General features: G+C 34.4%; 1 protein-coding gene across 2 annotated transcripts in view; it reads right to left on the bottom strand.

Annotated features, from left to right (window-relative positions):
• Positions 1 to 2,117: 2,117 nt before the first annotated feature.
• Positions 2,118 to 24,576, bottom strand: part of TLK1 (tousled like kinase 1) — a 160,264-nt gene continuing 137,805 nt past the window's right edge. For both annotated transcript variants that reach the window (XM_078146975.1, XM_020990947.2), the window contains exons 13-21: positions 21,531 to 21,628; positions 19,134 to 19,215; positions 15,748 to 15,839; positions 15,573 to 15,662; positions 15,018 to 15,187; positions 14,568 to 14,703; positions 7,441 to 7,552; positions 6,731 to 6,838; positions 2,118 to 3,867 (exon numbers count right to left, since the gene is read on the bottom strand). In XM_078146975.1, the coding sequence (XP_078003101.1) occupies positions 3,694 to 3,867; positions 6,731 to 6,838; positions 7,441 to 7,552; positions 14,568 to 14,703; positions 15,018 to 15,187; positions 15,573 to 15,662; positions 15,748 to 15,839; positions 19,134 to 19,215; positions 21,531 to 21,628 (1,062 nt within the window). In that variant the 3' untranslated portion in view covers positions 2,118 to 3,693. The remainder of the gene's footprint in view (positions 3,868 to 6,730; positions 6,839 to 7,440; positions 7,553 to 14,567; positions 14,704 to 15,017; positions 15,188 to 15,572; positions 15,663 to 15,747; positions 15,840 to 19,133; positions 19,216 to 21,530; positions 21,629 to 24,576) is intronic.

Raw genomic sequence — 24,576 nt, 5'->3', positions numbered from 1 at the left:
CTCTTGCTACTATGTCCTCCTCCCTAAATTACTTTGTACTTTCACACACATACACTATTTGGCCTAATAGATCTTAGTGAAAAAGAACATTTCATTTTTGTCTCTGAATCCCCAGAGTACATTGTAGCATCTGGCACATAAATGCTTGTTCGCTAACTAGGGGGGAGAAAAGACACTGACAAGACAGACGATTCATTTTTTTTCCCTTGTGAATCTAAAATAAAACTTGAATTGTTTAAAGAATTACATGGAAAATACAGACTTAACTACCAAAATGTTTGACTGTATTAAAGTTTTCAATGCCTTCAGCATAGAAAAAACAAAGTTCCTTGTTTTACAAATTTAGAGCTGGAAGAGAACCCATCTAGTCCAATTTTCCCATTTTACAAAGGAAGAAAGTGAGGCCATTAAGGTTAAGTGACTGGTCTAAGGTAACACTACTGTTAGTCACAGATCTGGAACTTTGAACCAGGTCTTCCAGCTCCAAACCTAGGATTCTTTTCCTGTATCAACCAGCCAATTAAAATCAAATTAGGTTTTACTTATTTCTTAACACTAACATGCCTCAAAAAAAATGCCTCATTCAAAAGTGCTCAAAAATATGCCAAGAAAATGTTTTCAGAGAAGAATTTAATTTAAGATTAAGAATTTTATAGAGTTTCATTCTAATTTTTCGTTACCTTTGAAGTTGGAGGCAGAGAACATTCCAGAAAGTTTACAAACTGAGCTGATTAATTTGCAGTGTTTTAGTAAAAAAAAAAAGTTACTTGTACTTGACCAACCACCCTCCCCACAGCACACACAGTTGAGGCCCTTGGCAGTGAGAACAGCTTTCTTTGGCAGCACTTACCTATGCAAACAATTCTTCTCATAAATGAAACAATCTAAAAATAAGAAAAAGACTAAGAAACATTTACAAGCATCAGTGAAGGTGGCTTTCCAGAACTTTTTTTTGCCAAGGATTATGAAGCTTTTAGAACCAAAATGTCAAATTATTATCCAACTCAAATTAAATAATTTCCATTTTCAGATAATTTTTATCAATTTTCATCTAGTTCTACTTATTTTTAGATTTGATTATTATTAAAACTACTAAATAATTAAGTCAAGAAAAGCATACTTTTCCCCCCAAAGAGTTTGATTTTAAAAAATAAGTGCTTCAGAATGAATACACAAATATATAATCTTAGTTTTATTAAATAGTGCTATTATTCTTTTTAATTTCAGCAAAGCACCATGACTTTTTGCGTACTGGATTAGATTACGTTTGAGCTACTGACCAGTCATGTGGTTATCTGATTCTAAGTGACCACTTAAATTAAGAGAAATTAGCAAGTTCTGATTTTGCTTTTTCCCCTGTATCATAAGCATCATTCATATTAACATGAATTAAAAGATATCCAAGCATCAATCTACTTATTCTCCCACACACTAGATATTTACACGCCCACTGAATCTGTCCCAGTGAAACAGACCTAAAGCATTTGCCTAAAAAACAAGTTCTTAAATAATAACCACTAAAAGAGTATGCCATTTTATTAAGGTTAGGAATAAGCAAACAATAGATGCACAGTGTTGCATAAAATATGAAATCTATTAGCCCTGTAAGCAAAGCACTTATGTTTGCTTTTCATAACCACATCACCGTTTTTTTGACAGGATACTTACTTTAATCTGTCTTTTTAAAGGACAGGTATAACTACTAAGTGTGCCTAGAAGAATTTAAATGCTTTTACCCAAAGAGCTATTTCATTTTATCTTTGTATCCCTATTGCTAGCATACAGTGGCACTTAATAAATGCCTGTCATTTGAATAATGCTGTGTCACTTACCTCACTTTAATTTCTACCATACAAATTTTAAACATTCTGACCGTGGGTCTTGCATTTTGAAGCACTTTGCAGCTAGGGTTCTATTTGTAGGCAAAGGAGCTGTGTTAATCAATATCTTAAATCTTGAAGTTTTCATTTAAATTTTACTTACAGAGTCTTTAAATTTCAGTTGTCACTGTTTATTACTGTATTGGCTACATTCTCTACAATTTCAGCAGTGTCTTAAAGAGACAGTTAATGTGTTTATGTACAGTGAAAAACAAAATTGCTTGCCAACATTAAAAACAGGAGCCACAGTATATATGTACAATATTAAATAAGAACCTGTGGTAATAGAACCTCCTTTTTCTGCAACATGGACAAAACTTACTTACTTACATATAAGTATTCAGCATCATGAATGTGACAGCAAAAGGAGTAATGTACAGGAGAGAAATACAGCATCCTGAAAAGAAAAAAAAAACAGCTTCTACCACACAAGGCAGTTAGAAAATGTTTCACATTTTAACACATCTGTACAAACTACAAGAAACATTTCTTTACAGGAATAACTTCCCACCTTGCCAACAGGAACCTTCCAGAAATGTAGAAAAACTGTGAACACTTTCTGAATATAGACTCGGTGCCCACAGTGTTAGAGCATGAGAAACTGACTTAGAAGAGCTGATATGTCCAACATATTCAGTTATACATGCCTTGACTGTTAAGGAAGTATCTACTTTTATTACCTCTCTATGACGTACAGTCAACTTGCACCTTAAGGAGGCCATTCAATTTTTTGCAAAGGTAAAAGCAACACCACTTAGCAGCAATTAAAGCGCTTTCAAGGAGACTTAAAAAAAAATACAATATCCAGTTAGAAAAAGCCATTTAAACATTTATACAAGAATAAGCTGCTGAAACTTGTGTATAATTGAAAATATGACATCTGTACAACAATTTACAATAGAACTTGAAGGGAATTGATCATTATCCTGCATAGAACTGGTCTGCATTTGGTTACATACTGCCATTTTTTATCACAAGGCCAGGAAATGAATTATGAAATACATGTTAAAAATCCTAACATTTTGGAAACACAGCAAATATTACAATTTAGCTAATTCAACAAGATTTCAAAATATGCAGCTCATTTAATCAAGGGTTAAAGTATCTAGAATAGCTGACCATTCAAAAAACACTCAATGCTCTCAAATAAGTCTGCATTTGAAAACAATTGAAAGACATCATGCCAATCTTGGAGCCACGTCAATAATGGGAAAAAAGAAAAGTGGTTTTGAGGTATAACTCTGCAAAAGCCCAAAGAGGCAAAACACAAAGTTTAACTCTGTCCAAAAAGTCTGTGATATTCCATTATTCCATAACACAAGGTGACTGTCATTCACTTCTTACTTTGGTGTCAGCAGAATTCCTGCTGAATGGCTAATGCATGGACACAGGCACTGTAGTTCTTGTGTTAGACAGAATTTGTCTGATATTCCCTCCACGAATTTAAATAATGAAAAACTACCCTTCATATCAGAACTCTCCAGTATCAGCCAAAAATTTATTTAAGTATTATAAAGGTTATTTACAATGTCTCCTCCCCGCCCCACACCTGCCCGCCCAAAGGCCCATTTCCCCTCTTAAACACAGTACTCTTGTCTGTGCGCAAGAGGTAGTGATCCTTCCATGTTTAAGGTTACAGTCAGAAGAGGACATTTATTCACAGTCCATGATCCACTCGAATACAAATTACACTAAAGAAGAACTTCAGTTTGAAAAGTTTTCAATCTTGTCTTGTGTAAAAAACACTCAATGTTCTCAAATAAGTCTGCATTTGAAAACAATTGAAAGACATCATGCCAATCTTGGAGCCACGTCAATAAGAAATTATACTTGAAGAAGGCGGGGTAGGGGCTGTGAGTCCAGCCATATGTAAATTCCCTGAAGAATTTGATCTTCTCATGTGCGGAAGAAGGTAAGGATCATTAGCCAGTTGGTGGACATCAAATCGATCTTCTTTACGGTATGCTAAACAACGTCTTATGAAAGCCTAAAAAACAGAATTCAGAAATAAAATGTCAAATTTTAAATATATATATATATATATATGTGTGTGTGTGTGTGTGTGTGTGTGTGTGTATATATATATATATATATGTGTATATATATATATACACACACACACACAAACATATACACATATATTCCCTAAATATTAGCTTACCAGTATATTCCTAGAGGAGAACTATTAAGTTTTTGAGACAACTATGTGAGTTGTGAACATGGGTTCAGTTATAATCTTTATACAAATGACTCCCAAATCCACATAAACCATCTAAATCTCTTAACTCTAGAGCCTTTAAATGTTATAAAAGGTTGCTCTATATTACATATCATACTTTATTTTAAAAATAAGGTCTGAGTTTTCTGGAAGGGAAACAATTATAATCCTTTTTTGGAGACTATAAATAACCTATTCTGAGATTCTAAAATACAAAATTCATTTTCAATAATGTATACGCATTATGGAAAAATATTTGTAGAAAAATAGTTGTCTTCTTTTTAAATTCACATGAGTAAAATGGCCACTTTGTGTAGAATTTCATCCACTTAAATTAATAGCATAATACTCCCTTCTTTTCTTTTTTTAGGAAATTAATTTTCATTTTCTCATCAGATTCTATATTATCATATGGTTAGAGAGCTCTGAGGCACCAAAGACCCCCCCCCCACACACAAACACACACACTTGAAAATAGGCCAAGAATGGATAAAAGGGAATGAATTCTAATCTTGCTTCTGATCAATTTGTTTTTGGAAAACCAAATGCCATAACTTGCTTTGGCTAAGATCACTCATTACCAGGTCCAGGTTGGAGCAATTTACAGGAGAGAAATAAAGAGTACGCTGATTTCCTCAGACATCTCTCTGTACAGTCTCTACTGGTGATGTCATTAGCTCCTATTGATTTAACTACCACATCTATAACTCCCCAACCCTCAGCCATCTCTTAAGTTCTAGTCCTGCACCCCTAAATGCCTAAGTATCTTCACTTGCATATTCCATAAGCATCTCAAACATAAGTCAAAAGCAACTCAAATCCAATCCTCCCAACTTCCTGTTTCTGTTGAGCACACTTCTGTTCTTCAGTTACCCTGGTTTTCCAAACTTGGAGTCATCCCTAACTCTTCACTCTTTCTAATCTCCCCAAGCTAATCAGTTGCCAATTCTTACTGCTTCTACCTCCTCAAAATCTTTTGCATCTAATTCCCTCTCTCTACTCACACTACCAATAACCTCAAACCAGGCCTTTATCAATAGTCAGCTGAACTATTACAAAAGACTCCTAATTGCTCTCCTGAAATCTAGTGTCAATTCCTCTCCAATCCATCCTCCAGAAAGCTACCAAACTGATACTCCAAGAGGGCAGGTCTGACTACATGACTCCACTCCCCTGCTGAAAAAGCTTCAGTGGCTCCCTCCTGTCCTTGGGATAAAATACAAACTCTTCTTTTTGGCACTTAAAATCTTTCAACTTCTGGCTCCAGAATATCTTTCCAGGATTATTCTCATTATTCTACACCATGTACTCCACACACCAACCAAACCGGCCTACTTACTGTTCCCTGCCCTTGGCATGCCATTTCCTGCTCCCATGCCCTTGTACAGGCTCTGCTTTCCTCATCCTGAGAATGCACTCTGCTCTTCATTTTCAGGTCTGCGGTTCTCTTGCTCTTACCTCTTTCAATAAGCCACACCTGATTCCCAAGGTGTTGGTGCTCCCCTGACTCGAATCACTGTGTATATAAACTATGACCATCTTGTATCCTCTTCATAGAATATAAGCTCCTTGAGGACAGGGTTAGTCTCACTTTTGTACCTATATGCGCAGCATGTAAGCACAGGAGCCTTTTTGGGGGGGTAGGGTGGGGAGAGGGAAGCACTACCACCTACAACCCAGAAAAAATTTTACTTAGGAGTATGCCATACCATAACTATAGTTATGGAGAATGGCCATAAAAACTAACTGCAGGGCTTTAAGGTTTACAAACTACTTCACATATGTTATATCACAAATAGACAAAGATTATATACTATTAGCCATGAGATACAGTAGAGCTACAGCTCCAAGTAATTCCAAGCAATACATGTATATTCTTTAAGAAGGACGTGATTAAGTGGCAGCAGTTTGTAGCCTCTTCTCCCATCTTTCTTCACAAAGCTGACCTGTGACTCCCAATATCCAGGCTTACATATGCATCAGAAATAATAGCAGTGACTGCCTTTGTTTATCGTTGGAATTCAGAGCACCTTGAAAAAAGGAATACTCCCAAAGGGGGTCACTGAAAATGGAACTTTGTGAACAAAAAATAAAAACTTTTGAATAAAATTCAGTGATCAAATGCAAGGGTACAGGAAGAGGGAGAAAGTGAAGTAACCTAGTATGACTACAACTGTCTTATGGTGTAAGGATGCAACACCTAATATCGATAACCTATACATGCAGCATCTTGCTCATATTCCCAGAAGACCATTTGTTTTAGATTCACAGAGTGGTGAAGCATAAACCAGAGGGCCCAAACACAAACCGATTCTTATTTTCCCACTTGATGCCGCTTCCTATTAGAAAGTGTTATATGAACACCCAGACCACAACTCTTGGATTTACCCTGGTACTTGAAAGCAATTAGGCCTAAACTAAGGAAGTAAGGATGGATTGTACTTTCTTATTAAAAAGCTGTGACCTATCAAAGGACCAAGTGGGAAATCCCCTAGCCCTACAAGGACAGGGCTCTTGAGGAAACAGTAACTTCCTTTTGATGTAGCCATTAAAGAGTACTCACCTTGTCCTAGAACACATTCTGCTCAATATACTTTTTTTTTTACATTATTCATTCATCTAAGTTTAGTACCTTGGCTTCATTGCTTACAACAGGTTTCACAGGGAACTGAACTTCTGTGGCTTTTAATATTGTGTTTTCTTGCAGGATGTCTTGTTGAGACTGGTTGTGACCAAATGGCTAAAAAATTGAATTAGATACTCAGAAGCTTGTAATCTAAAATTTTCCAACAGTGACAGTACCACATTAGCTAGTATGTAAGATACATAGGGAAGCCACAAATTACAATTAGGCTTTATTTGAAAAATGTTGAGTCTGTTGTTTGATATACAGAATTCATAGACAGTATTAGAAATGGAAAATCGTTTCCCAGCCTAGACAACCAAGAACCAATAAAACACCACTATTTGATATTTCTATAGTGTTTTAAGGTTTGCAAAATGCTTTCCCCACAACTCTATAAGGCAGGTCGTGTTAAGTATTAACCCCAAGTTATAAATGAAGAAACTGAGCCTCAAGGAGGTAAAGAAGCTTTGCATGGTCAGACAACCATTAAGGTTCAAGGTCACCTCAAAGTTACTACAAATTTTAAAAATAAATCTGATCTACAGAAAACCACATAAAGTCATATAAAGACTAAACATTAGCAAAACTAAATTCTACTAAATACACACAAAGAAAACATTGAGGTCAGCAGTAAGCACTCTTGAAGGTCTTATAGAATTTACCTTGCGTAAAATAGTATTTAAGAGGGAGAATATTACTTTAATGTAACTACTTACCTTTCGACCATATAGACACTGAAAAAAGATGACTCCAACAGACCATACATCAACCTTGTTGGAAATCTTTGGAGGCTCTTTGCCAACTACAAAACACTCTGGAGGTAAATACCTTTCAAAAAATAAGACAAAGATGTCATCAATATTCCTGAACTCTGGGACCTAACAAATGCTCTAGAATAAACTTACTTTCCATATGCAAATATTCATTGAATTTTCCATTGCCATCAGTGCATGGATTACATCATTCTATCATTTGACAATAACTTTACTCTAACTATACAGGTGGGTCTTTATGATAAAGTTATACTACTATAATTTTCCAAGTTACTAGTATAAAATAAGTTAAATCACCAGGAGTAACTTTAATGGCCTAACTGTGACTAATTTTAAAATATATTTATAAGGAATGTATCAATAAGAAAGTTAAGAGAAACAAAATCTGGGCCTCATTTTCTTAATCTTCAAAATGAGAGGACTGGACTGCATAATCTATAAAAAGGGAATATCTAGCTTTACCATTCTTAGAAAAGTTATAAAATTACTAGATTTTTCTGAAATACAAAAACGAAATGATAGAAATGTTTCAAAATGCATGTGAAATTGAATAAACTCATATTAGAGTATTCTATTTCCAACACAACTTTAAAAAAATCCATTTCTCTGCAAATTACTTTTTTCATATTTTGAGTTATCCTTGAAACTGGAATTATCTGGTCAAAGAATACAACTTCTATTCATGACAAAGTCTGGACCAATTTAAAACAAGGCCAGCAACATATAACTGTACTTATGTTCCTATATTTCTACCAATACTGAGTTTTATAATTTTGACTAATGAATAGGTATATATACAAAATAGATTTTTCATTCTATTTTTAATTGTTAGCAAAGAACTACATTTTTTCCTCCTGTATAAAGCACAAGTTCATCTCCTTTAACCATATGCCAAGTGGAAGGTATTCCTCTAACCTGTTATTTATAATAATTTATATATTTTGGAGAGTAAAGTTTTTATCAGTTGTTTGCTGAGAATTTTCCTATTCTGACATATTCTTTTTAATATTTATTTTATTAGGTTTCTTTGAAATCTATTTCTTCTCCAGTGATGATAAATGCATAATAGTGACTTCTTCAATTTTATTTTTAAATCACATGGCAGTATAGTGCAGAGGAAAGAACACTAATGAGGGAGTGGGGTCCAGGATACCTGGCTTTGAGTCAGCTCTGTTATTAACTCACTGTATCTGGGCCTTAGTTTTCTCATTAAAGGATTAAACTTCCTGCAGTTTCTATAGGAAAAGGTTGGGTGGAGAAGGACCTGAACTAAAGAAGAATGAGAAAAGATTCTGGGAGGATGTGAGAAGTTTAATGGGGAGAGTGGATAGGAAAGGAACAAGGAAGACAGCCAGAAGATGGAAGAGGAAGAGAAGGAAGAAGAGAAGATGGTTCAAAGAAGAGGTAGAAGAGTAAGAGAAACAATTAGGGCCCAGAAGGAAAGGAGAATGAGATGTGCTCAAAGATGGGAAAGAAGAGTACAACTCTTAGCTTGGGAGGAGGTGGTTGTTCAGACACTAGGTGGCCAGCAAGGCACCTTTCATCTCTTAAAATGCTATGACTCTCAAGTTCCTGTCCAGCTCTTATATACATTTATTATAAAATGCAGTTTAACTTAAATCCATTGGGAATTTATTGGAATAAATGCTACAAGGTATAGACCTGTATAGAATAATTATTCTTCACCTTTTTATCTAGAGGCAGCATAGCACAGTACATGACACCTAGTCTTAGAGTTAGGAAGACCTGTATTTAAATCTTGCTTCTAGCACCTATGGGTTCTGTGACGCTGGAAAAGTCGCTTAATCCCTGAGTGTCTCAAACAACTAAGACTACAGATTACAGAGCAGGTGCCCAGAGCTTACTCACTGGGAATTGCTTTCATTAATAAAATCACAGGTCTAGTCCAACCCACCCACTTACAGCATAAAAATATGCTTTCCACATTTAATAAATATACTGTGATGCCATTAGTTTTTAAAAGTACAATTATCATGTTTCCCCACAGCTTTGCTGAACATTCCATCTTGCAACAAATTTCTGAATTTTCAAAATACATATAATTAGATAACCTACATAACTCTTTAATTCTTCCTTTTATGAACTGATATCCTAATTTTTCTTTTCTGTTAAAAAAAGATCCACCAAACTTTTAACAGTTCTAATAAAATTTTAATTTTATTAAATAAACCTCATAGCATCTACTTAGATCTCTGATATGATTTCATATAATATTTACAGATTCCCAGCTGTAAAATAAGAGTCAGAACAGGTGAACTTTAAGATCCTTTCTAGCTCCTTATCTCTGACGCTACTCGATAACAGTGAAAAATTATTTTAATGCAACATTGCATTAGAAATCAGACATTTTCTAGCAGAAAGGACACTATCAAGCTAGTAATGAATCTAAGTAAAAAGCTCTGGAAAATGATACATATTCATTATCCAAATAGCGAAAGTCTTTGAGGAAACTGTGTAACCTTAGCAAGTCACCTCACCTTTCTGTGCCTCAGTTTCCTAATCTGTAAAAGGAGAAGGTTGTATCAGATTGCCTCTAAGGTTTTTTCCAACTCTGAATATATGAACCTGTAATAAAAGGATTCACCTGAGACTACAAACATCTTCCTTTTCAGATGTAATCAAACTTTAAGAGAAATCAGAGAAATTTCTCCCGAACAGGTACATCTGCTTTCAAAAATGCAGTATTTTATTCTTTTTATTTTATTTTATTGTTTAAGTAACTGGAAATAATTGAAAATTTAGTATGGGATAACAGGTGTCATTGTAATTAGTTGAATCACAATACTAAACTCCAGTGGCTTCCTATTGCCTCTAAAATAAAATATAATCTCTGTTCAGCTACTAAAGTTATTCTCAAATGGGCCCCAACCAATCTTTCCAGCTTCATCGTACGTTATTACCCCGTCTGGACTCCGTGATCCAGTCAAACATGACACTCCATTTACCATCTTCATGCCTTTACACTAATTGTGCCCCAAGCCTGCAAGATGACTCTCCCTTCTTTTTTGCCTCAGAGCCTCCAAGACATAATTCCAATTTCAACAGCTACACGAAGCCTTTCTTGATATCAATAGCATTCTCCTCAAACTACATTTTATATAACTACTTTATATTTGTTCTACATATGTTTATATTCATTCTCATTGTCTCTCATTAAAACAGGAATTCTTAACCTTTTATGTGATGGACTCTTTTGACAGTCTCAGAATGTGTATAAATGAATAAAATAAAATATACAGGATTACAAAGGAAACCAATTGTACTGAAACAGTTACCAAAATACTAAAAAAAAAAGTTCACAGATTAAAAACCCCTTAAGAATCCCTACATTAGAATAAAAGCTCCTTTGAGTAGGAATTTTTCATTCATATTTATATCCTTAGCATCTAGCACAGTGCCTGGCATATGATTAATATATACTATTGATGGAAAGTTGTTATAATTTTATATATTATTATTCTTATCTGACCCACATGAAGCTGCTAAACTAGATTTATGTTTTATATCAACTCATTACAAAGCTATAGAGATAAACAAAGCCATTGCTTTTCATCATATTCTCACTAGTTGATTCCCTTGGCAACATTTTAGGGATCTCTCCCCCTTAGTTTCATCTCTGTAGATCTCCAAAGAACAGAAGTGATCTACTACTTTACTTTAAGGAATATTTGCATGCGACTACTACAGGTAAAAGAGTCATAGAGTTGCTGGGGGTTTGGATAAATATTGACCAATAGGGCCCAATATTTTCCACATCCTTTATAACATGTGATCTAGTCCAATTCTCTATCAAAGCCTTTTTAAGGGAAGGGGAAAATTAAGCAAGTTACTACACGCATAATAGAGTATAATGTCTGTATATAATATCAACTCTGCAGCTCCATATTTATAGTTGATGTAACCAATCTTGGCACAGATAGTACAGTAACTCTAGCAGTCTTAAAATAGTAGCATGGTTGACTCAATTATCCAATAAATACTATTGAAAATACTGAATCAACACCAGGCAATTTGGTAAATTCTATAGACTTACCAAACCTACATCTTCAAGAAGCTATATTCCCACAAATGATGGAAGGCAAAGGGCCAAAATAATTTACCCTTTGGAAAAGAAAGGAAAAACAAAATGTCCAAGACTTTCATCACTGTGGTCTGCTACAAATAGCTGGGCAATGGGTTTCTTAGCTATCACTAGAAAATGAGTTGAAGTGGATGGGGAAGCATCATGAAAAGCAAAATACTTGTCATCCTTAAAAATGATTTTGCCTAAAATTTTCCTGCAAATTATTTTTCCAAAGATCAGAAAACACAGCTGACATAACCAAAGTATGGCACAAAAAGTACATTACTTCGTAAGTCTTAAATCAGAATCACACAATTGACTTAATTATCAAATCTACCCTATAGAAAATACTAAATTGAAAGTATGCAATTCAGTAATATTCTGCAGACATACTAAATCTTCAAGATCCTACAAATCCCATAAACAACGGAAGGCAAAAAAATAAAATAATTTAAACTTTGGAAAAGAAAGGAAAAATGAAAGCAGATACAGCATTTTCCTAAGAAACATCAAATTTTGGGGGGAAGAAAAAGGATGACAAATTATTTTATAAATGTAAGCCAAGTTATGAAAGGAACACTATATTGAAATTGAAAACAATAAAATTTTGCTTAAGGATTTATGAGTATTTAATGGCCCATTTCCTGTTTCATACCCTGTTTTTCATGCTCAGTTCTAAGCTGTGAAAGCTCACAGAAAGACAGCATGGAAAAGTGAAAAGAACATGGTCACAGGATCAGAAGCCCTGCACTCTAGTAATGCTTGCTGGCCTTTTGGGACCCAGGACAAAGCCCTTTATTTCTGTCACCCCCAGTTAGCTCAAATCAAGATGATGATCATCTTCCCTTTCTCACAGGACTGTTGGGATCAAATAAATTAAATATATGCGAAAATGCTTTGAAAACTGCAAAGTATTAAGTAAGGTAATAGTATGATTATAAATTAATTTCTTTGCCTTTTGAAGTATAATACCCATTTCTTTGGACTTCAAAGGGAAGTTTTAAAAGTTGCAAATTAATCTATATTTCAAACTTTCTGGATCAAAGACAATATAAAACAAAAATGTTTTCCAAAACTGAATTGATCAACTAGTCATTAATTAGTTAAGCCAATAAAGCTTAAAACTGTACTAAGGCTTTAGTGACAAACAATACACAGTAAACTCAGTTTCCTCATCCACCAAACCATATATATTATCTCTAAGGTCCTTTTCATTTCTTTTTATTTCTTTTCTTTTTTTTTTTTAAGGCAATTGGGGTTAAGTGACTTGCCCAGGGTCACACAGCTAGTAAGCATCAAGTGTTTGCTCTGAGGCTGGATTTGAACTCAGGTCCTCTTGACTTCAGGGCCAGTACTCTATCCATTGCGCCACCTAGCTGCCCCTCTAAGGTCCTTTTTAGATCTAAATCCTACTATTTCAACTGACTGTAGGCTGTGCTCCAAAACATTACTTGAAATCAGAACGTGTTCTCTCAGAGGAAGGGAGTCAGGTTTCCACTGGGCAAGCCTATAAAGCCCTATTTAATTTATACCAAGTGCATTCCCATCAGACTTTGACTCTGTGGTGGCACTGAAGCACACTAGATACAGTACTGAGCCTGGAGTCAGAAAGGCCAGAGTTCAAATTTAACCTCAGACATTTATTAACTGTGTGACCCTGAGAAAGTCATTTAACTTGTTTTTCTCAGTTTCCTCATCTGTAAAATGGGAATAATAATAGCGCCTACCTCACAATGGATTATTGTGAGGATCAAATGAGATAATAATATTTATAATGTGCTTAGCACAGTGCCTGGCATATAGTAAGTGCTACATAAATGACAGTGATTATTATTATTATTATCATTATTTTAGTAGAGGTTTCCATACTGGCTTCTCTTCCCTAGGAACTCCAGAGGATTCAGTTACTACAAGTAAGAGAAGAATTTGAATAACGACTTCAGTGGTTTGGAGGGAAGGGACAGGAGTTAAAAGAAAGAAGATAGAACTATCTCCTCTTCTAAAAATCTCATGCTTCTGTATTTGCAAAGAAGCTTGTTACTTATTCACATATTATGATTGTTTGAAGGTACTGTTCCTGCTCTGGGGATTTAAAAGTCACACTTCAATTTGTAATCACTGCTCTTTTTAGTAAACTGGAATGAAAATAACTTTCTCCTTCAAATGTCACTACCTTTTCAATAAGCAATGAATGGCATAATCTGAAAACTCAGTTTATTTGTGAAGTTTTATGTTATATGCAGCCTATTTTTATATACTCAGGAATACTTCCAGCTCTGCAGAATTTAAGATGAAGTAGTACTATAAGTATTCCTTGGGTGTGTCCTTCTAAAATGGGATAGTATGTATGAGTGAACACACACACACATATGCATGCATGCATATGTGTATATATATGTTTTCATAAAGGTAGTTCTATAGCTTTTGGTTTTAAAAGCTACATGAAGCCTCAGACTGGATTATTAAGTCACATATAAAAGAAATCAATACTAATTTGATAGCAGAATATTTAAAGCAAATAACCAAAACTTTAATTATAAAACCCACAAATAAAGGACATAATATGTAATATGTTGGGTTGTTTTTTTTAAATTCTGGCCAATATATGTTATGTGAATAAGTGACATTCCATAAAAGTACTTTGTGAAAGTACATCAGTGTAGAGCAAGCATGCAGAACCAGCCAGAACCAGCTTACTGGGGGCTCTCTGGTGGTTCTGAAAGTCCTACCCAATAGGCCTTAGGTCTGCTGCTCCTGCCAAGCTACTCTTTTTCTGCAATTTGCTAGGATTTACAGCAGGGAGGGGAGCCCACCCTTACGTGGTACCATAACCTACATGCTTTGTTCAGTGGCTTCCCTCTGACTATTGCCTTCCTTAAAGATCAAGGGTTTAAAGAAATGGAAAATAATTCCTTTTACCCCCAAAAGGTCAAAGGATCTCTGATACACGGAAAGCTGATATTTTTAATATTTAAAATACAATTACCAATATGTCCCTGCCCCTTGAGAAGTTAGATCCATTCCATCCACGCCATAACTATCATCATCCATGATTTTGGACAGGCCAAAATCAGTAATTTTGATTTCTCCGCATGCTGTTCCATCTACTAAAAGGATGTTTCCTAACAAAAAATAAAGAAGTACAAAAATTAAGAAATACTTTTAAATATAAGTTTCCCCCCCCAGTCTGCACAATTGCAAGCAATTCATTATTTAATAATACTAGATTTTATTAACTAAATGGAAAGCGATTACATATTAAAGCTATTAGTATGACAGTTCTAAAATTAACTACCATTCTATTGCAATTCTCAAACTACAAAAAAAGCTTATCTTTAGCATAGCTTTCACCTGATTTAATCAGGAAATTGATATCTATTATTCAAGTGTCATAGAATAAGACTTAAAAAATTATCTTGATAAATTTCTTATTTACCTGGTTTAAGATCATAATGGATAATAGGGGGTTTGATCTCATTGAGATATCTTAGTGCATTTACTATTTGCATAACAATGGACCTAGCTTCCTTCTCTGACATTAATTTATGTTGTTTGAGATAGAAATCCAAGTCATTGCCTTCACAGTATTCTAACACTGTACAAAACCTATAATGGAGAAAAACAAATACAAATATATTAGATATGCCATTAAATTGTACTCCCAAATAACTCACAATCATCATGCCCAATATAGAGAAAAAGTGAAGCATATCTGAAATATTTATAGTTAATTGTCAACTAAAAGCTAATCCAGTCATCAAGAGAGAACTTTAAAATAAAGAACATCTTCTGGGACAGGATAAAGTGAACAGGTTTTGAGGAAAACACAACATGGTGACCTGTTTTTCAGGAAGTCTCTTTTTACACAGTATAACAAAAATTTTATATTGCCAAATCCCCCCAAATCAGGGTAGCTATCACAACTTCTAAATTTCTTATTCACATATACTGCATTTAGTTGTCATTATCACTAAACCTATTCCACACTTACGTGTCTGTATCCAAGGAGAAATAATCATATAATTTAACTATCCTGGGGTGGTCCAGTTCTTTGTGTATTCTATACTCTCTGCAGGCATGTCTAAAGGAAGAGAGCATGTTAATTTTCCGTGAACAAAAGATTCTTGATCAATTTACCACAAGAACCATAAGGCATTGATATTTACTTGTGGTAGTTTTCCTTCTTCTCGTCCCTCCAGCTCTTATTAAGCTGGTGGATCTTCACAGCAGCATATCTTTGTTCATAAAGGTCAAAAGCCTGAAATTCAAGGCAAAGAATAGTTACAGCCAAAGACCAAGGAAATTTACAAATTCATTCAAAATATAACAATTCTTAAAAACAAACAAAAAGGAAATTGCTAATCTAGATCATAACAACAATGATTCACATAGGCTATCTCTTTGGGTAGAAGGGATTGTAGCTCTGTGATGTTATCAGCGTAGAAAATGCTGGATAAGAAAACTCCCTCTAATGATGCAGAGTAGCAGTTTCAATGGAAATTGGTAGAGTTGCTTGATGCCTTATGGCAGAAGTGTCAGTTGCAGCCACCAACCAGATTAAAACGTGACTGGGAAATATTTAACAAAATAAATTAAAATACAATAGAACACATATAATCCTAATATGTGGTTTTCTAAGCCAATAGGCAGCCTTCAGGGATTCTTATGAACTACACCACTGCCTAAAGATTTACAAAATGCTTTCTCTAAAGCCAACCCATTGAGTTGGGTAGTGGCATTAATTTGCCAATGGGTCAACACAATTATTAAGTATTGATGCTGGGATATGAAACCAGGTCTCCAGAATTCAAATCCAGCACTCCTCTCACTATACTAAGTTGACTCTAGGGAACACTTCTACTTATTGAATGGGTTGTATTTTAATGAACCATAAAATTAGTCAGAAATTGTACTACTAGGCGTAGAATATAATTACAGCGATATGTGCTGTAGTATATCAGAAAAGGGTGGATTATCATACAAGACCATAATTAGTAATAAAATACTACCAAATCTATATAGCTTGGTATCAGTCAAACATTAAGCACCTTCTGTGCAAAGATTCTCACTTTAGATTTTCTGTAATTTCATCAGTAGAATAAGATAAAGCAATTAATCTATACTATCACTTTCACTTGGCCCTATTCAGAGATAACTGGCCAAAGAGACAATAGCAACCCAAGGGAGCGGATTACTGACTCTTTAGGGTTGCAAGCTGAAAGGTAGGAAACATATTTCTTCCCCACTTGACTTCCTTCATTCCAGAGAGCTTCCTTGTCCTTGAAGCTCAATGTAGCATAAAGAATAATTTGTGTAAAACTCTGTAAAATATAAACTACCCAAGTTTAGCTTTGGTAGCTTTTGCAATCTATTCCTTAAGAGAGAGTAGCAAACAACATTGTATCTACTGCTGCAAGTGTGAACTTTCCGTTCAACACTGCTTTAAATAGGTAGGAAACATATTTCTTCCCCACTTGACTTCCTTCATTCCAGAGAGCTTCCTTGTCCTTGAAGCTCAATGTAGCATAAAGAATAATTTGTGTAAAACTCTGTAAAATATAAACTACCCAAGTTTAGCTTTGGTAGCTTTTGCAATCTATTCCTTAAGAGAGAGTAGCAAACAACATTGTATCTACTGCTGCAAGTGTGAACTTTCCGTTCAACACTGCTTTAAATAAACTAGAGAAAACAGGTTTTAAAATGCTGCTTACCATGTTACAAAGAAACTCCATGAACAGAGATTTCATTGTAAATTATATAGTCACCACTTTGCAAGGCATATTTTAATTAAACATGACTTCAGGCATTTATTCAAAAGGGACACATTTTCCCTGTCCCTTAAAACACTTTAAAAACTGCTCACCATGTAAGGAAGATCATTTCACAAATACTATAAATTATAGCTTTGTCATTAGCTAGCATGAGATTATAAATATATTCAGAAATTGTACCTAAAGGATTTTAAGTCTCTCTCCCCTCCCCCCAATTTCATGGTCAGGGCTGAGTTTTTTTTTTTTCTTTCAGTTTCATTGAAGAAATCAAGAATAACAAAGCTAGTATGAGTCAGAAAAAATTTGAATGCAAAGTGAATGCTGTGCAAGACATGAAGAAGAGATACATAAGGTATAAACAGCAACAAGTTCTAAAACACGAGAAGAAAACATTAACTTTATGTAAATCGTTAGTGAAAAATTTCCATTCTTAATTGGATAATGATTATGCATACATATATATCTATATATATACATAAATTCTTTGGGAATAATCTTTTGGGGGGGCAGGGTAAAGGAAGACAACTGTTAGGTTTGGGTTATGCAATTTAGAGCTGAAAGGAACTAAAAGATCATCCTATCCAACCCCTTCATTTTTATAGATCAGGAAACTGAGGCATAAAGCAGTTAAGTGACATGCTCACGTATACATTATGCTACTGAGAGAGCCTGTACTTAGGTGTTCTGATTGCAAATTTAGTACTTCTTTTTGGGTTATTAAATTAATAGTTAATTAAAATCTTACCTAACCAGCAGGTACTAGTCAGCTAGCTCATCCTTCAAAGCTATTTTTAAGGAACCATAATTGGCCTTGAGAAAATTCCCATAATCTCTAGCCTGGCTAATGAAATCCCTGGAGTTTGAAAAACACCTTGGTCCATATGCTAGTTGAGATTGTATGAAAGTCACAAGGACTCATTTTGTAATCTCCAACCCCAGCTTGATCCTGTTCTTTAGAGTTAATTTAGGGGCTGGGAGTAGCAAGAATGGTACAGGTCTGGGATCAAGAAAAAAGGATGTTCTGCTTGCTTTCCCTTGTTCATCTGGCATAATAATAAGTCTTTAATAAATACTCAGAAACTTGACTAGGCTCTGAAGCCTCTAGATCTAGACCAACCCAACATCATTTTAAATTATTTTTATACCTGAAAGCTCTGGGGGAAGAGCTGTCTCAATAGGCTGAGAAACACTTGGGGATACAGAAGAGGGACCAATGACTAAAGCTGAAATGCTACGGTATCTTTCTCCTCTTTCAACCTCTGGTCTACTCTGAAGGCCATTTCTAACTAACATTAGAGTTGCTACGCAGGAAATTGGAAATCATATGTGAGTCACCATTTCACTATGTTCTTGTCCGAACAATTTCAAGTAAAATCTAAATCCCATTTTCAAGTTATCTCAGGGTTATCTTTATATTCAAACAGTTAGTTTCAGGATGGATCTGGAGGCAGAAGTTGGAAAAGAAGCAGGCCATTTAGGACTTTTGGCATCTATTTAAATAAGAATTAAGAAGCCACAAAATAACAGTAATAATGTCTGACATTTATATAGCCTTTTTTTTTTTTGCGAGGCAATTGGGGTTTACTTGCCTAGGGTCACACAGCTAGTAAGTATCAAGTATCTGGTCTGAGACTAGATTGCTAATAATATTCACTGAATTTCAGAAATGCCCTACACATTTGCATGAGTAAACTTTAGATTTGCTACAATTCTGAGGTTTGACAGTTTCTTAGTCAACCTTTCCTATACGAATCCAAACAAGAAATTGAAATGTACATTACCTTATATACTTCACTAAAGCCACCTCTACCAAGCAGATGAAGTAACAAGTATCGTTCATTTAATGTGGGATGATCTTTAAACCTTGGGGAAAAAATTCATATGCATATTTTAAAAATTAAGAAAAGGCACGATGAGGTCCCATCTATACTAAAGAGCCTTTTTTGGGGGGTGAGGTGGTGGAAGCTGTTTTTCTCTGAAGACTTTTCTTATTACAGCACTGCTTGGAACACCTTCCTCTCCACCTTTCTTCTCTTCTTTATATCTGCATCTGGCCTCTGAGCTGCGTTGGTTCGGGGAGATGGCTTAGGACTTCCTTGTTTTTTGGGGGGTTGTGTTTTTTTTTGCCTTTTTTGGTGAGACAATCGGGGGTTAAGTGACTTGCCCAAGGTCACATAGCTACTAAGTATCATATGTCTGAGGCTGGATTTGAACTCAGGTCCTCCTGACTCCAAGGCTAGAGCTTATCCACTGTGCCACCTAGCTGCCCCTAGCTTAGGACTTCCTTGACTCCTTCCTTTCAGTATCAGAATCACTTCATGTGGTCAAATAACCAAATACAGCACTCTGCAGTTTTTGAAATAATGTGTTCTCATCTGTATGTGCGCTCTCTAATGCCTTCAAAAAATACTGTTGTATTCAAGAGTTCTATTCATTCAATTCTGTGCAGTTCAACAAGCATTTATTATGGGTCAAGGTGCTAGGGATGGTGGCTGGTGCTGTGGTTCTGAAGGCAAAGGTGAAAAATGGTCTCTATCCTCAAAGAGCTAACATAATCAAGATGTGACTGTGGAAATAACAGGTGGCCTTCATCCATAATTACATTTTAGCATTAACTGTTATTTAAGCATTTAGCTTAAAATAAACAGGTATAAAATTCTTGTTGCCATTTGAAAAAACAAAAAATTCAACACGGACAGAAAAAGTTTTAATTATATATGAAATGAATAAAAATAGTATATGCCAAATTTTAAGATGAAGGTAATTCTATAAAATTTGAGCTTCTTTTGTTAAAAAGTATTACAAATTTATTGTGTATGTATATTAGGCTCTACTATGTATGAAACACTAGGCTAGATAATGTAAAAATGAGTGTTCTGCTGGGTTCTAATCAATATAATGAAACCATAAGAATTTACTAATTTTCTATTACAGTAAACCAAGTCTCACATAAATATCTTTAGACATCATTTTCATATGAGAGATAAGGCAAAGATTTTAAAATATACTCACTGCTGTATTAAAATTCTAACATAGCAGGAATTTTAATCTATTTTACATGTACCTTTGGAAATACCACAGACTATGATGACCAGTAAATTAATTAGGAGTTTGTTTAAATTTTGGTTAGAAAAGATAAAATTTATTTTCTAAAATATGCTTTGCCTAGACTAAGGACATTATTAGCAATTAAAAAAAATGAAAAATGGGTTTGATTATCCATGGCTGTAAGTTTAAAACTGGGACATAGATACAGTTAACATTTTGCACTGTCAGTCAAAATCAAGTAAGAAGGCCTTAAATCCACAAATGATTTCTGCCTTGAGAAAAGGATAGATATTTTTCACATTCCCTTTGACATATCTAAACATACAATCAAACCCATTTTGCTCAAATCTCACCTTTTCCATGACTTTTTTTTTAAATTAAGTTTTATTGATGTCTTATTTTTACATCACAGTCAATTTTGGAAATATCTTCTCCCTTCCAACTTAGCCTTCCTGGAACTGAAACTTTTGCCTGGTTAAACATAAAAATGTCTGAAAGTGACCTGTTTTTCAAGGTATAGATATCCTTCTGCCCAATAGTCTCCAAATTCTATGCTGAAAAGTGAGAGATAAATTCCCACTCTCTGTGTTCCTGGGCAATTACAGACTTCTTAATTACCCAAGTCAGTTTCCTTTTCATTCATATTACTGTAGTCACTGGGCAGATGGTTTTTCTGGTTCTGCTTATTTCACTGTACATCAGTATAAACAGATCTGATTCCATGACACCTTGACTGCTAGAGCCCAACATGATTTTCCCCATGAGTTGAACCCCTTTTGCCCTTTCCTGTCTGTGCCAGTCACTTGAGCATTTAACAACAGACGACTGCCAACTACCTTGGGGCAAAGAGGATACCTTATACTCCTTTTGTAACTCTCAGAACTAACACAATGCTGAGAACATATAAGAACTCAAAAAATATTTCTTATTTTATATTAAGATATACAAATATCTTTCAAATACCCAATATAGTAGGGTTATTAAGTATAGCTTCATGAATGGCAGTCTATAGATTACTTGAAATTTATTTCTGTAGGATTCTTCTCCTCCCTTCCTTAAAAAGGGGATTATTACATGTTTTGGTATTGCAAAATTAATGGCACATAAAATATAAAAAGCAAATGCATTACTGTGAATTATCTTCATTGTTTATCCTTTTGAGTTCCCGTATGTGAAGATTTCTGACTCTTTCCAAACGTTCAAGTTCTGCCTGGATTTCTGCTTCTTCCTGAAAATGAAAAGAAAGGACAAACTGGATTTACTCACTATGTAAAAAAAAAGAGTATTTTTTTCCCCACAGTCAATAAACTGTGAGAGGGAAAGCATCACATTACAAGGTCCTACTAATTCCTCTTCAATTCCTAAAAGAGATAGCACTAGGAAGAAAAAGCCAATTTTAAGAAACCATTCCGGATATGAAATCTTTAAATAACTGTATGCCCAGTATTGCTAAGGCACTACAGAAAAGCTATTCTCATCATGTTCAAATGAGAATGGCAAGGAGATAAACACAGCCTTAAATTGGCATGTGGTATAAAGCGAGTTGGGAAAATCAGTGAGATAATGTAATTTTTAATTTAAGAAAAATATTTTTAAAACATCCTAGAGATTTAATTAATAAAGAAAATCAAGGATGAAACAATACAAGATATTTCACAATAACCTTAACTCTAAGGTTAACTCAAAGTTCTTTTGATGATGAAAAAATATATACACAGAAAGCCTCAAACAACAAAAAACCTCCACCATTATTAGATTATTTCCAAATTAATGTATGGTAGGAAAGAAAAAGATCTGTGCACTTATTTTGGTAATATCCCAATGTAATCCTGGAAGTGAGGACACCAAGTTACATAGATCTTCCCTAGAAAATGATACCTATTCTGACTGGATTGGAATGAATCTCAAAAAACTTTCTTTAATACTTATTTAAGTAAAAACAGTTAATTTTTCTTTTGGATTTTGGGAAGAAATTTTGTATTTAAAACAAAAGCACCCTGATTTGAACCATTAACATTTTTAGAAGTACTTTGGAAAGAAATCTGGATTTGTTGGGCAAATCATAATTACAACAGCTTGTAGTTTTATAAGGCATCTTGCAAATAAAAAGGTAGCTCCTTACAATGACCCTTAAAATAAGATCTATATTACACTTTACGAAATGAGGAAAAAGAAAGTCATGTAGCAGAGAACAAGGATTTGCATCTAGGTTTTTTTGACTCCAAACTCTAGGAAATGTACGATATAAAAGAAGTAGTGTATTAACTTCTCTAAGATAAATAATAAAAACATATATTCCTTTACAATTTAAATCCAGGAGGATTTTCTATGTGCTCTTTTCTTTTAATTAATTTATTTTTGGCTTTCAACATTCACTTCCATAAGATTTTGAGTTTAAAATTTTCCTTCCCTCCCTCTTCTTCCTTCTCCCCAAGATGGCATGTAATCTGATATAGGCTCTACTTATGCATTCATATTAAACATTTTCACATTAGTCATGATGTAATCTATGTACTCTTAAGAGAAAAATTAAACTTTTCCATAAATAATCACTTAAAACATTTAAGAATATTACTAGATAAACTGGTCCTCAAGGATGTTTATATTATGTGTTGAATAAAACAAATCAATACTTGCTTTAGCAATATGAAGATACAATTTTTAAAAATAAATATTGCTGGAGAAGCAGGGAAATGGTGGTACCATTGCATTAATTTTTATATATACTTAAAATGCAAGTTATATGTAACAGATTCAGTTTCATATACAATCCTCTTTTTAAAACTGGCCTTTGTATGTGCATGTTTGTTTACTAATGATTTTCTAGTTTATAATAAAAAAATTAGAATACTGATGAAAATGGCCCAATTGTCAGAAGAAATCTCATTCATAAACATTCAAAGGATCCTAGTAATTATTCTAAAAATTTTCTATTTATGCATAAGTGTGGTTTTAAGACTAGAAAAAAATGTTGCCTCTAGCATGAAAAAAAAGAAAAAAGAAAATGATAATAGCAAGTCTCATTTCCAAAATTACTGAACATAAATACTGAATGACTAGAAGGTCTTAACAGATAATCTAGTGCAAGTCCATCCAACTGAACAATTAAGACCTAATTTACACAGATCATCCCAGAGCCAGGATTAGAATTAGATTTCCTAACACTTGGGTTTGTGGTCTTTCCACTATACCTTAAATGCAAGCAAGCAATTTAGAAACAGATTCTTGATGTTAAGAACTTGGTTAAAATATTAGGATGTGAGCAAGAATTTTACTTAATGTACACCGCAGTGCTAGAAATTATTTCATGCTACAATTTTTTTTGGCTCTTTTTAAATGATTTAAAACATATTTAGGAGATATTACTGAAAATTTTGTAGACACTTAGACTGCTTGATACCTTTTTGGTTTAAAATCTTTATAAAAACATGGCAACTATATATGATAGTTTCCTAATGGCATGTTAAGTTCAATTTAGAAGTAAAGACACACTCAGTTACTAATATCAAGAAGTAGGCATGTAGTTATACTTGTCCCATTTTTTTTTAATCCTTCATAGTACTCAACTAATTCAAACCAACCAACATTTATTAAACACAGTGCCATTATGCTGTGCTATGGATACAGAGACAAAAAACAGTCCTTGGGATACAGGTACATATAATAGAAAGAATATTGAATGAGAAGACTATACTAACAACTGGGAGACTCAAGGGAGGCCTTACAGAGGAGGCTGTAACACAGTCTTGAATAAAGAGAACTCTTGGAGGAGGTGATGAGTAAAGAATGCATTCCAGCCATGAAGGGCACTTTGTGCTAATGCACAAAAGTAAAGGATGGACTGGTGAATTCAGGGAATAGCCCATATTGGTTTAAATATCAAGTGTGGGAAGGGAAGAGGTAACAATATTGTATATAGCTAAATAACAGGCTAAGGAATTTCTATTTTACACTGAAAGTTTTTGAGCAATGGAGTGACACGGTCAGACTTGGAAGAATATTTGGGCAGCAGTAGTGTAAACCAGGTATGTCCAATAACACTTGAGTGTAGCTGGAACTAGATTAAAATGTCAGTGGGAAACACTTAACAAAATAAATAAAAATACAATAAAACATAGTTGGCATTAGATTTAAAAGTGAAGTCAATATGCAGCCCACAGGGACTCTTATTTAGTT

The sequence above is a fragment of the Phascolarctos cinereus genome, unplaced genomic scaffold, assembly GCF_003287225.1.
Source record: "Phascolarctos cinereus isolate Bilbo 61053 unplaced genomic scaffold, phaCin_HiC Scaffold_726;HRSCAF=1367, whole genome shotgun sequence".
NCBI lineage: Eukaryota > Metazoa > Chordata > Mammalia > Diprotodontia > Phascolarctidae > Phascolarctos > Phascolarctos cinereus.
Note: the sequence above shows the minus strand (reverse complement) of the source record. Positions and strands in the feature narration are given on the sequence as shown.